Below are 13,933 nucleotides of genomic sequence, written 5' to 3' on the forward strand. Positions count from 1 at the left end.
TAAGCCCATTTCAACTTTTTGTCAGCTCTTAAATTTTTTTCTTTTGCTCGATCGGAGATGTGAAATGTCTTGTTCGTAAAGTGCCATCCGACTTTGGCGACTCGAGGATTGTAAAAACGATCAAATCTGACCAATTAGGCCGTTTTCCCTAATTATGTGATAAATATAGCGACATGAAAACCTGACATAACTTCTTTGGCTTCAATTAAGTATTCCTTAGTGCCTGGCAAGATTTGAGTTTAAAAGAGCAAGGAAAAACAATGCACCACTTTCAAAATAAATATAAATTAATAAATATGCCTCCTGATACCGCCGGGTGCAATTCTAAACAAACATTACTCTCGGATGGCACTGAGAAACCAGGCCCGGGTTGAGGCCAGGCTACAACTACCTGGTGGGTGCGCGTGTGCTGGTCCAGAATGGCCTTCTGCCGGAAGTCCTTGCCGCACTGGCCGCACTTGTACGGCTTCTCGCCGGTGTGGATGCGCAAGTGCTGGTTGAGAATGGTCCGCTGGCGGAAGAAGCGCGGACAGTACATGCAGCCGAAGGGCTTCTCGTTGGTGTGGATGCGCAGATGCTGGGTGAGGTGCGACTGCTGGCGGAAGCGCTTGCCGCACTCCGGGCAGGGGTACGGCCGCGACTCGATGTGGATGCAGCCGTGCTGCAGCAGCGTCGTCTTCTGCTTGAACTCCTTGTCGCAGATGGGACACCGCACGTAGAGCGGCATATTCGCCGGCCTGACGCCGATGTGCTGCAGCACCTCGGGCAGTATCTTTTGGCCTGTGTGAGGGTCTGATTAGAAGGTAGCCGCCTCCGACCACACCGCCTGCTCGTACTCACCCTTGCCGTCCTTGAAGTACGACGGGTAGTGCATGCCGCCGCTCCCGTCCGGCGTGCCCTGCGAGTCCTCGTCGTGGTAGCCGCCGCCCGTGCCGGCGATGTCGCCCTTGGTGTCGTTCTCCTCGCCGGGGAAGGGCACGTCCGAGGGCCATAGGGTCGGGTGGGGCCCGTTCTTGAAGATGAGGTGTGGCGAGACGTCTGTGGGAGGGACGTGTTGATCCGCCGCGGCACATGGAAAGAGTCAAGCGAGAGAGAGCTACTGTTAGCAGCGCTTAAACTTGGCGCGCAGCCGAGATACAAATCTTCGAAAGAACTGCTAAAAGCTAGCTTTCTGCTTATCTAGAGACGTATTTTTGCTCTGGCTGCCGACTTGCTGGGGCGATTGGAAGGCTGAGAACCCTGCTCTCCCAGGTTAGAGTTTACACAACGATTCTTTGGGTTCGCCCTCCGTCAGCGTCCTCAGCAAGACCGCGGCCCAGTGTTGACTACAATAGGGACAATTTCGAAAACCGGCCAGGGGTTGGCTCAATTGCATAGATAGTTGAATTTTGCAGGGAAATCAGTTGCCAAAGGGAATGAGTCGAGCTGGCCGCACCCAACCGGGGACTGAACTACCACTATCCCTAGCTGACCCCCCGTTCGAATCTGTATCTGTATCTGCATCTGCATCGGTAAGTAAGTTATCTGTATCTGTCGCTCGCCTTGGTGGGTGCGCACATGCTGATTGAGGATGGCTTTCTGGCGAAAGTGCTTGCCGCACTCGGGGCAGGCGAAGGGCTTCTCACCCGAATGGATGCGTATGTGCTGGTTGAGAATGGCGCGCTGCCGGAAGCTGCGCGAGCAGTACGGGCAGGTGAAGGGCTTTTCGTTGGCGTGGATGCGCAGGTGCTGGGTGAGGTGCGACTGCTGGCGGAACCGCTTGCCGCACTCGGAGCACGGGAAGGGTCGCGCGTCCGTGTGGATGCGGTCGTGCTGGAGCAGCGTGCTCTTCTGCTTGAAGTCCTTGCCGCAGGTGAGGCACTTGAACAGCCGCAGGTCGCTGTGCGGCTTGTTCTTGTGCGGGCGTCCGGGGCCGTTGCCCGTCCTTCCGCCGCTCGTCGCGGCCACCGAGCCCACACCCACACCCGCTCCCGCTCCGCCCACTCCTCCGCCCCCGTTGGCGCCCGCCCCGCCTTCATTGGCATTGGCGTTCGCCGCTCCCCCGTTCTGCTGGGCGTTCTGCTGAGCGGGCAGCAGTTCGGGCAGCGCGTAGGCCTGGCCCTCCCCGCCCCCGCCACCTCCGCCGCCGGACTGCTCCATGGGCAGCACGCCTTTGTTGAGATAGTGGAGCGGCGGGAAGCCGGGCGGTGCCAGCATTCCTCCCTGGGGCGCCGCGTGCCGGGGGGTGTAGTAGTCCGGGGTCTGGAAGCCGTTGCCGGGATCGGTTTGGGGTCCTCCGTTCTGCTGGACGTGCGGGTTGCCCGGCTCGCCCGCATTGGAGCCCGTGTGCTGGGGGTCGTTGCTGCTTTGGCTTTGGTTGGGCGCGGAGTTCTGCTGGTTGGCGAGCTGTAAGAGAAGGCAGGAGTTAGTCGAAGATCTAGCCAGGACTGCACCGCGGGGTCACGTGTACCTGATTCATGGGGTCCTCGTCGCCGGCCCCGTTTGCCCGCTGCTGCTGCTGCTGCTGTTGCTGGACCGAGGGGTACGGACTCGAGGAGGGCGACACCTGCTGCTGGCGGCCGTCGCCGCTGCCGTTGTCCCGCGCCTCCTGCCCCCCGCCCGGAGGACTCTGCGGCTGTCCCGCTGCCGCCGCCACCGCCGCCGCCTGGGCAGCCGCCTGGGCCGCGCTCTGCTGCTGCTGTTGCTGCTGCTGGGCGGTCAGGTGCTGCTGGGCCTGCTGCTGGATGTTGGGGTACATGTCGCCGCCCCACTGGGCGGGACTGGCGCCGATGGCGCCGGGGTTGCGGTCCGCGTCCTGCGAGTCCTTGTAGAGCACGTACGGCTGACCGGTGTCCTGCGTGATGCAGTACATAATCTGGCGCGGCACCTTCAGACCGGCCGCTATGCAGGCCGCAAAGGAGGCCGAAAAGTTGATGGCCATTGCTGCTGCTCCTCTGCCTAGTTCGTTAGTTTGGGTAAAGGCTGTGGTTTGCTCAGGGATACAGTTGACTTTGCCTGTGGCTCTGGCGTCGCTTTCGTTTTCTCAAAGTCCCTTCTTTATTGACTTCTGTTGCACATTTTGCGGGGTTTCTTGGCTTTCTTAGCTGTGCTGGCTTTTCGCCGCTGTGGTTTCTGCCGGTTATTTATTTCTCTTCATGTTTGTCAAATTTAAAATTCCTTTCTTCTTAAGTGTCTCATTTATTTATTTTGGTTTATAAACTGGTTTTGGTAGTTGGTTCTTCGCTTCCGAAGTCGTTACTTTTGCTCTTTTATTTGAAATTAGTTTTTACTTTTGACCTTGTCGGTTTAAAATGGGTTTCGAAGATGTTGTAATTGATGCGATATTCCTTTGGTTCAACTGGAAAGAGAATAGATCATTATTAAAGAGGCCATCAAGGTGATTAATTCATCGCAGATCTTATTCCCTCTCAACCATCGCTAGAAATTAACTACGGTATTAACTGCTTTAAGTCGTTGGCATGCAAAACGCATCCACCTACCAACTTCACTGCCAACCCACAAAAAGTGAAAAGACCGGAGACATTAGCAGAAATGCCTGGCAAATTAAAAACAATGAAGATCATCAGCGGCTGATTGGGAGGAGTGGCGCACAAATGGACACCGCATGCCAGGCAGGCGAGTTCCTCCCTCCCAACAAAGTCCCCCCCTGTGCCGCCTGGCGACCCACAAAGCGGTTGTCCACATGTTTCCTCCTTTGTTGTCATGCCTTGCCGGTCTGTCTTGACTCACTTGTCTCCCTGGCTCTCTTGCCTTTCGTTTTTGCGTTCGGTTTGGTTTTATCTTTGTGCTGTGTTATTTTTGCTGTTTAACGACGATGACGACGACGTGCCAACTTTTTAATGCGGGATCAAGGTCTTGGAGAGCGTGCGCCCCGCGCAGCTCAGGCACTTCGCAGAGGCGGGCCGGGTCTCGGATATACTCTAGCACAGAAATATATCCCCGGGGCAGCCCGCATAGTATCGCGTATATTAACTGTCCGCAAGGAAGTGACTACGCAACGCAAAGAGCAAACGTGTTCCAAAATTGTCGCCATTTCGATAGCGATTTTCATACATGCATAAATAGATACTTAAACATGGATAGTTAAAGTTCAATCCCCGGACAGAGACTTCCAATTAGGGAATTTCTATTTTCACATGAAACTTATTCTGTCGGTATTGTATTGCGGACTTCAGCAAGAGTATTCCAACGCATTTGCCACTGCTTAAGCCTTTTTCAAAATGGGTACCCTTTTTTTAAAAAGTTGGATTTTCACTAGATACAGGCAATAAGGCTGAAGACATAAAAATACAATTTCAATTGACCCTTAAGATATTTGAAAAACATGAGCTATGGCGTACCTCCAATTGGTTTTGACTAGTTTCGGGGAGTACTTTAAGATTTCGAAGACAAATGGTGAAATTCTAAATTCGGTATTTTTATACCCTTGCAGAGGGTATTATGATTTCAGTCAGAAGTTTGCAACGCAGTGAAGGAGACGTTTCCGACCCCATAAAGTATATATATTCTTGATCAGGATCAATAGGGGAGTCGATATAGCCATGTCCGTCTGTCCGTCCGTCTGTCCGTCTGACCGTCTGTCCGTCTGTCCGTCTGTCCGTCTGTCCGTCTGTCTGTTTCTACGCAAACTAGTCTCTCAGTTTTTGAGCTATCGGGACGAAACTTTCGCAAAAGTCTTCTTTCTATTGCAGGTAGTATATATGTCAGAGCCGACCGGATCGGACAACTATATCTTATAGCTCCCATAGGAAGGATCGGAAGAAAAAATCTTTAAAAAATTCTAGCTTCGGTGTTTTTTGAAATATTACCTTCTACTGTTGGGGATGTTATTTTTTAAATATTTCTGAATTTCAAATTAATTATTTTAAAAATCGGACTACTATATCATATATCTGCCATAGGAACGATCGGAAAATTAATGGAAAAGTAAAAGGAAATAAATTCTAGCTTCTTTGGTTTGTATTGTATTATCTTCTACTCTAGGATATAACTCTTTTTAAATATTTCTGAATTTCAATTTTAATTTGATCAAAATCGGACGACTATATCATATAGCTGCCATAGGAACGATCGGAAAATTAATGAGAAATATTAGAAAATTTAAACTTTTGGCGATTTGTTAATTAATAGGAATGATCTGCAAGGGTATATAAGCTTCGGCTGGCCGAAGCTAGCTTTCTTTCTTGTTCTATCTGCATTCCCTATTACTTGAAAACTCGTTGATATTCTGAACTGATCGTTTTTGAAATACACCAAATCCTTCACACATTAACAGATCCAAACTGTTACTTCTTGCTTTAACATCAGGCCAAAGACTTCCAGCAGAGAATCGGAAATCAATTATCGGGAATCGGCTATTGAGAGCTGGAGAGGCAAAGAGACCCAAAACTACCTTGAACCCACTAGTGAACGCAGGCTGCGAGAAACTCACTGCACTCAGGGTCGGAGACGCAGATGTCGGCTGCGTTCTCCAGCGATTACACTTCGTGTCAACGGCAGTCGAAGTATGTGTGTACGCATTCTCCACTCTCGGCATAGCCGTCGCGTTGCTATTTGTGAATTATTGCGCTCCATTGGCAGAGCAACAGCTTTTGCAATTTATGCGTTCGTTGTCGTCGCAGGTCGCCTCCATTCGGATTCCGATTCCGTGTCACACTATCTGTAAGTTCGGTGTTTTTGTTTTATTGGCTCTCCTCTGCTGATCTTCTAAGACGCTTCTCACCCACTTCCCTTGCTCTATAAGCAGGTGTATAACAGTTGCTTGTAAATAGGTTTGTCAGATAGTCGTTCTTGTCCCGGTTAAGAGCTAGTACTCAACCCAACAAAAAGTCGTCCAAAACAAAAAACTGCATATGAAAAACAAGAGAGAACGCTATAGTCGGGTGCCCCGACTATCAGATACCCGTTACTCAGCTAAAGGGAGTGCGAAGGAGATAGAGCTATAAACTTTGATCCGCTGTAACTTTTTATCGAATGGTCCGATTTAATCATTTCGATAGGTATTGATAAACACAATCAAACTGCATTTTTACTTTTCCGAAATATTGAAATTTTTAAAAGCGATTGTGGGCGTTAGAGGGGCGTGGCACCCTTTCGAAACAAACTTGCGCTGCGTAGGAACTCCTAGAATCTGCATGCAAAATGTCAATCTTCTAGCTTTTATAGTTTGCGAGATCTCAGCGTTCATACGGACAGACAGACGGACAGACGGACATGGCTATATCGACTCGGCTAGTGACCCTGATCAAGATACTTTATATACTTTATAGGGTCGGAAATGCTTCCTTCTAGGTGTTACATACTTTTGCACGAATACAATATACCCTTTTACTCTACGAGTAACGGGTATAACAACGTCTAAAAATTTTGTTTCATATGAAGTTTTTGTTTTGGACGACTTTTTGTTGGATTGAGTACTAGCCCTAAAACATTTATCAAAATAGTTTTTTTTTGGGTATAAGAAAAATTTCGGATTTTAATAATACTAAAAAATAAAATTAAATAAAAAATCAAATTAAAAAAAAAGTTAAGCAGAAAATCTCAGTCAGGATATGCGCTCCTTATGACATAGTTTATTAAAGTACGGGGATAGAAGCTACCTTCGGCAAGCACTTGCAGATTTCACGAATGAAAATTTGACTAGAATAAATAAATAACAAAATATTTTATAATGGATATAGACGTCCGATCGGAACGCGCTTTTACCCTGATCAAAGTATGCACAAAAAAATACGATTTGGAAAGATTCATGTCAATAGCTTTTACACTGCGCGAAATATCTTCATTTTTTGAAAGCTTTATCCGATTGTTCCTATGCGAGTTATAGGATATAGACGTCCGATCGGGTAGATTTTCAAACTTAATCTGCGTGCACATGTTTTAGGACGAATGTGAATGTTTAAGATCGCTACACCCAAAAAAATATGATCATAGAAACTAAACTATTTCTACATTAAAAGTAAACTATTGAGTGTCAAAAATTTCTCGATACTCTGAGTATTAAACTAATGGACTTCGAAAGTATAAAAATGAAACTTACGAAGTTGTCGAGTTTAAACTAACGAGTATACAGTTTATACTCACTCAGTGTACTGATATAAAGGCTGCTAGTTTATTTTGTATACTATTTAGTATAATGCCAGTATAAATATTATACCCCGTATTAAAGAGACAAAATTCAAAAAATGTTGTTTTGTACTTTTCATATATTATTAAAAGTATTTTTTACATTTTTATAAATTACTGAAGGTAATTTTTAATTTAACAAATAAACACAAATACAATACATGTACAAAATATGTATCACATCGCTCAATTAGTTCGCGGCCCGACATATAAGGAGCAGTAGTAAGCAAATATAGATATTTTTTATCGAAAGTGTCGATTATCATAAGCTCTGTGTAAAAATTATACAACTCTGTGACCACGTGCTTTTAAGTTACAAATTTTTAAGTAATACAACCTTTGGGTTTTTCTACAATATGGAAAAAAAGGAGTTTCGTGTCCTGATTAAGCACTGTTTTTTGATAGGAAAAAATACAGTAGAAGCAAAAGCTTGGCTTGATAAACATTACCCAGATTCTTCTCCGGGAAAATCAACCATCAAAGATTGGTACAATGAATTTAAACGTGGTCGTGTGGACATCAAAGACGCTGAACGCAGCGGTCGCCCAAAAACAGCTGTTACGCCAGAAAATGTGGCAAAAATCCGAAAAATGGTATTGACCGATCGCAAATTGAAATTAAAGGAGATAGCTGATGCCTCAAAGATATCGGAAGGCAGTGTGTTTACGATATTACATGAACATTTGGACATGAGAAAGCTCTGCTCGAAGTGGGTGCCGCGATTGCTAACATCGGACCAAAAGCAACAACGCATCGATGCTTCCGAGACGTGTTTAAGCATGTTGAAGCGCAATAGGACCGACTTTTTTCGCCGTTACGTAACCATGGATGAAACCTGGATACACCACTATACTCCAGAATCCAGTCGTCAGTCTTCTGAGTGGGTGGTAGCCGGTGAAAGCCGTCCGAAGCGTCCCAAAACACAAATATCTGTGGGTAAGGTTATGGCTTCTGTATTTTGGGATGCACATGGGATTTTATTTATAGACTACCTGGAAAAAGGTAAAACAATAAACAGCGAATATTATATAAAACTGCTGGATCGATTGGATCGCGTTATCAAGGAAAAACGTCCACATATGGCCAAGAAGAAACCACTGTTTCACCAGGATAATGCACCATGCCACAAGTCTATGGCAACAATGGTGAAATTGAGTGAATTGAGGTTCGAACATCTGCCGCACCCACCTTATTCTCCAGATATGGCCCCCAGTGACTACTGGCTTTTTTCAGATCTCAAAAAGCACCTTCAAGGCAAGAGATATCGATCAAATGAGGAGGTGATTGTCGATACTGAGACCTATTTTGAGGGTAAAAGTTCATCTTTCTACAAAAATGGCATAGAAAGGTTGGAGAAGCGCTGGACTGAGTGTATAGCCGTAGATGGAAACTATATTGATGAATAAAACAAAATTTTCAAAAAAAAAGTGTTTTTCCTTGTTAGGCCGGGAACTTATTGAGGGGTGTGATACGTATGTATGCATATTTGGGCAAATGCAGCCGTTTTACCGCTTATGTCGCTGATCATCTCCAGAGTGAAGGCCGTCCAGATGAATACCGAAGCTTGGTCGAGGACGCTGATATTGATGTTAACATTGCGCTGGCCGCGGTCAGAAAAAATGCAAGCCAATTGCAAGATCCTTGGTGTTCCGGCATCTGGAGCGCAATTCATGGTGGTGTCAGTATAAGGAAAATAATTCACTCATTAGTTATGTACTAAGACACAATTTAAATGTACTTACATTTCAAATAAGCCCAAAATAAGCAAATATTAAAATTTTCACAAGAAATTTTCACAAACAAACCTTAAACAGACCGCAGCGTCGTTTACAAAATACACTAATGTAAAACCCTTAAAATACTAACGCGTCCGAATAGCATAAAAAAGCGGTAACACTTTTTCTGTTCGAAATGTCCAGGTTCCAAACCAGAGCATCCTGGCCTCACACCAGGAACGAAAATCGAAACTTCGGTATAGAAATTAAACTCAGGGCATAAACTTAACACTATTGAGTCTGCTCCCTACATTATTCAGTTTTGAATTAATACTGACAGTTTAACACTAGCTGTAGTATACTTTTAATATAACGCTCATTAACTGTAAACTTTCGGATTTTTTTTTGGGTGTAGCTTTTAAACTGAGTTTGCAAACGGTATTGAAACAAACATACAGACGGACATGGCTATATCGACTCCCCTATAGATCATGATCAAGAATATATGTAATTTATAAGGTCGGAAATGCTTCCTTCTCCCTATTACATACTTTTGCACGAATATAATATACCCTTTTACTCTTCGAGTAACAGGTATAAAAACGTTAATATTACCAAATTACAATAAGTGCTGCAGTTTTCTTGTAGTTTAGTATTATTTTTAGTTGTGCCGTCAGTTAAATTTATTAAAAAAGAAAAAATTAACCTAGACCAATTTTTTTAATCATCATTATTACTTCTTTCTTTTCTGTGTCCAAAAAAACTTTTTGGTAAAATATATATATTTTTTGTTAATTAGATATTGAACAGTTTAATAAGTGCAAGTAGTACTCAATACTGAAGTAATTTATCTATTAATGTCAATTTTCAACCTTTCTTGAAGAAAAATAAATAATTCTCACGTCTGCTAAGAGTTTTAGTGGTTATTTATCAGTACGTAATCTTTTCAACTTGTAAAAGTGCTAAAAATAATGGTTCACGCCAAAAGTTGTAGGATTTGGCTCCGTTGTAATTTCGAATCTTAATTTTTCAAAATGTAAGCAACTTCAGTAGATGTAAGCAACTTTCTGATTTACAATATGATTTACAATGAATACAATACCCTTTATAGGTACTCTACGATAAACCTTATTAACTAAGTTTAAGTTATTTTATCGATCAATTTATAATATTCGTTGGAAACGAACTTCCGTCGAGTTATGGAAGTTCGAGGTATGGAAATTTACTGTGTGTATTACTCCTTTTTTGACCGCTTATTGTCAGCGAAATTGAGTCGCCAATTTCTGGCTCACGCTTCGCTGGCAGTGAAAGTTGTCAACGCGCCATTCCCCAGCTGCAACCGCTGCCCCACCCACAAGTCGTGGTCCATTTAAAAGGGAGAATGATGTTTTAGTTTCTATTTCTATTTGAATGGCGTCCAACAGCGAGGCAGCCAATGACGCCGTAGCTCAGTGCCAATAGCGAAGCTTGCAGTTTTGTGCTCGTGTCTCCAGCATGTGCACATGTATCTGGTGTGCAGTGCGAATATCTATATCTGGTGTCGTGTAACTTGTATCTTCAGGTACAGCGTGTGTCTTGCCTTGGGCATAGGCTGTCAGGTGTGAAGTAGGTGGAGTCTGCCCGCAATTGCCCGCCCAGCTCTGCTCCCATTACACGTTGATACTGCATCTCGTTTGGCTTGGCTTCACACTCATTGAGGACGTTTCCACTATACCACCGTCCAAAAGTCCTTAGAGTGCCTCAGGCCTTAACGGCTTTTGTCTGGAGGAAGCATTCCTAATTTTAACCGTTTTAAGACGTAAGAGCCCAAAAAACGAACCATTAATATTAGATCAAAGTTCGCAAAACAAAACCAAGTTAGAACTCAGATTCGTTTAATATGCTAGCATTTGTATACCCTTGCAGAGGGAATTATAATTTTCGTCACATATTCTTCATTAAAATCCATGATTTAGTTCTTCAGCTTAAAAGATTGTGATTTTTTGTGCTGAAAACTTAAAACTTCGCAGGCCTGACTTTAAAATTCTTGATCATAAAATTGGCGAGTTTCGCGTCGTTGTTAGTATGAAAATATAAAAAAAATCGGATTGATCGATCTAATTGTTGTCATACATAAAGAAATATCTGACATACTGAACGTGATGTAAAAAACGAATCAAGGTTGAAACCATATCACAGATAATATAAGCCCTGCATCAATTAACCCTTCAAATATTACATACTTTTTAGCTAAGTAACTAATTTATAAACGAGTATCAAATTGTGTTACTTACAATATTAGATTTACAAATTTGTTCAACCTGGAACTAATTTCTATGTAGATGTTTAAAGGGCCTTTTTTATAGAACCCTCTTCAAGGTTAAGGCAATAAACAAAAAAAAACACCGAAATATACAAATCGTCAAAAAATTTGGCGCTTGTTGCTGCAGCAGCAGACAAAAAAATGAGCGGCAGAACATTTTAGCTTAATTTGTGCAGCTATCTAATTCAATGTACAAAAGCTCTGCCAAGCACACTTAAACATACACACAACGAAGAGAGATCCATTTCTCAGTGGAAGGGGTGAAAAGGAGGAGGAAAAAAGTGGGGAAGAGAGCGCACTAGGGAAGGAGAGCGAGAGAGAGAGAGCGCATAGACTACAGCGACAGGTATAGAGATGTGAGAGTAAATAAAAACAAAAAGAAAAATAAGGCAAAAAGTGACTCACAAAAACAGCCGAATGGGCATTTTTCATCTATTTATTTGTTTTTGGAGAGCGTTTCGCAAAAAAACTTTTCTGCCTTAGGTTATCTGCGTAGCTTGTATTTTTTTGCCCACCGAAATAATTGAATTCAGGAATTCAGATAAGAGTAATTTCTGTAGTAAGTTCTTCAAGGTGTACCATTCTCCCCCGTTTGGATTTTGACTGTTGAAAGCCTTTCAAAGGGTATTCGAAGATTCGCAAGCCGTTATCATGTTTTTGGCAAATACGCGTACATTTAATTGGCGCCCAACAGAGGGGCTCTGTTGTGTGACAACCAACATTTCTACCGTCAACGAACCCATCGCTCGGCAGCAGATGGACGTTCCACAGCACGCTACACATGCATTAGGAGTTGGAGATGTACAGTGTACACTGAACACACATATGTATCTGTTAGATACACAGGCCGAAAAAACGAAAAGACAACTACGACAAGCACACACGCACATACATACATACATACAATTAAGTGATTTTGCTTGTTTTATTGCTGAACATTTTGTGGATTTTAGTTTTTTGTGCGAAAAGCGTTTTGGCTTATAATTCATCATATTCCTTTATGCCCTGACATTCGCACACATTCGTGGCTACGCACACACACAAATGCCCTACTCTTTCGGCTCCCCACCCCCTCGCCATCAAACGACTCAACCCAGACACCAAAAATATAAATGAATTCAGCCCCAGGGAGAATTTCGCAAAAAATCGGAGAGCAAAAAAGCAAATAAAAATTGCAAATGATTTGTGGCAATTTTTGTTGTTGGTCTTGCTTTTAGTTTTGCGCCTTTTGCTTTGAGCTCCTCTGCTCATTAGTGCCGTTTTGTGTATGCCCCTTTCCGCGCCCCTTTATTGCGCCCCGGCGAATCTCCTTTGCATTTGTCAACTTGATTTACGCGCAAACATTTTTAGTTGTGTATCTTTGGTTCCTTTGGTTTCTATTCAATTTGGCAACCTCTGCCACTCCTCAGGAATATTTTCTAATTGCAGCCTTACCGGAAAGTGTTAATTTGCGATGACTTCCGAATCAAGTTTTTGGAGCTCATCCCATCAAATAAGACCGTCATCCCACCCAAAATTTTAATTTTTCAAACCTCCACTAGCGGTGGACTTTACTTTGCTTATAGTTTTATACATATTATTCGTATTCGCATCAAATCGCATATACGTTTTGGGGGCTCGATTTCGCTTTCTTTCCCAGTTCATCCACTAATCGAGCTAAATTCTGTATCTAAATTCGTTTCCATGGCTAAGAGCACCCAAAACCATTGCAATTCCCGTTCTTGGGGGTTTGACATACTGTGGATGTGAGTGCTTTTGGGCCCAACGGCAGTATTAGTATGTATACAGGGTATAAAGACACTAACCTCAAATTGCTGATTGCGGCAGGCAATGGCACGACTTGTCGAAGCTCGGAACGAGGGAGCTGGAGGAAGTAGGGGCGAAAAATTGAAAATTGCAACGGGCCGCGAACACAGGCGCAGTTCGTAGCGCACACAGATGCACGTGCTCACACAGACACCCCCGAAACGAGCCGAAATTCGCATAGATACTTCTACCAGTGCACTAGCGGCGTGGCAGATACACACAGATACGCAGATGCAGTTGCAATGTTGCAAAAAGCAAACTGCAGACGATCGCGAAAATGCTTCTGATTCTACTTAGTGGCACTTGCTGTAGGTCCAAAGGGCCTGTCCACTTTTCATTTGGCGGTTCTTCATAACATCACAGTTTCGTATGCGCCTTTGCCACTCCTCCTGTGCTTCGCCTTTCCTAGTGGGGCGAAATTGCGTATACGCAGCGTTGTGCAGCACACAGGTAAATTATGCGTTGCTTATTCAACACTTTGCCCGCCTCGCGATTGTTTTCGGTGCACTTTTGCGTTTTATTTCGGTTTGTGTCGCTGGCCGACTACATTTTTAGTTATTTTTGATGGCTGCCTCACAAGTTCTCGACGGGAGCGCTCTCCGCACATGTACGTACGCGGTGTACAGCTTTTTTATTAGATGTCGGCACGAAAAATCGAACAAAATGCCAAAAAATAACAAACCGAACGCGAAGCCAACGCGAATCTGAGTCCGAACCCAAAACGAGACTCAACTCGACTTAACTTGACTCGCCTCTCAGCGATGCCTCGTCGTCTGAACGGTTGATTCTCTGCCGTTCGTATCCGTGTCCGTGTCTTGCCTCTTTCTCATTTTGCAGTGTCTGTTTTTGTGCTGTGCTCTGCTTGTATGGTGTACGGTGTATGGGTGTGCGGCAGCGCGCCAGCCTTTTGCTTAGGAGCCCCCAGTCGAGAGAGAGACCCACCTCAGAGAGTCTCTCTAAGCTTTTTTAGCCAAAACATTCGCGA

At 44.1% G+C, this 13,933-nt stretch overlaps 1 protein-coding gene across 5 annotated transcripts in view; it reads right to left on the reverse strand.

Moving 5' to 3' along the window:
- Positions 1 to 13,933, reverse strand: part of jim — a 36,603-nt gene that overhangs the window by 8,377 nt on the left and 14,293 nt on the right. The window contains exons 3-6 of one of the 5 annotated variants that reach the window (XM_070215756.1): positions 2,450 to 3,337; positions 1,626 to 2,385; positions 841 to 1,038; positions 392 to 780 (exon numbers count right to left, since the gene is read on the reverse strand). In XM_070215756.1, coding sequence (XP_070071857.1) covers positions 392 to 780; positions 841 to 1,038; positions 1,626 to 2,385; positions 2,450 to 2,920 — 1,818 coding nt within the window. In that variant the 5' untranslated portion in view covers positions 2,921 to 3,337. Of the gene's footprint in view, positions 1 to 388; positions 793 to 840; positions 1,039 to 1,541; positions 2,386 to 2,449; positions 3,338 to 13,933 lie in introns of all 5 variants that reach the window. The other 4 variants (XM_070215754.1, XM_070215755.1, XM_070215753.1 and 1 more) reach the window with 4 other exon arrangements.

The sequence above is a fragment of the Drosophila takahashii genome, chromosome 3L, assembly GCF_030179915.1.
Source record: "Drosophila takahashii strain IR98-3 E-12201 chromosome 3L, DtakHiC1v2, whole genome shotgun sequence".
NCBI classification, from domain to species: Eukaryota; Metazoa; Arthropoda; class Insecta; order Diptera; family Drosophilidae; genus Drosophila; species Drosophila takahashii.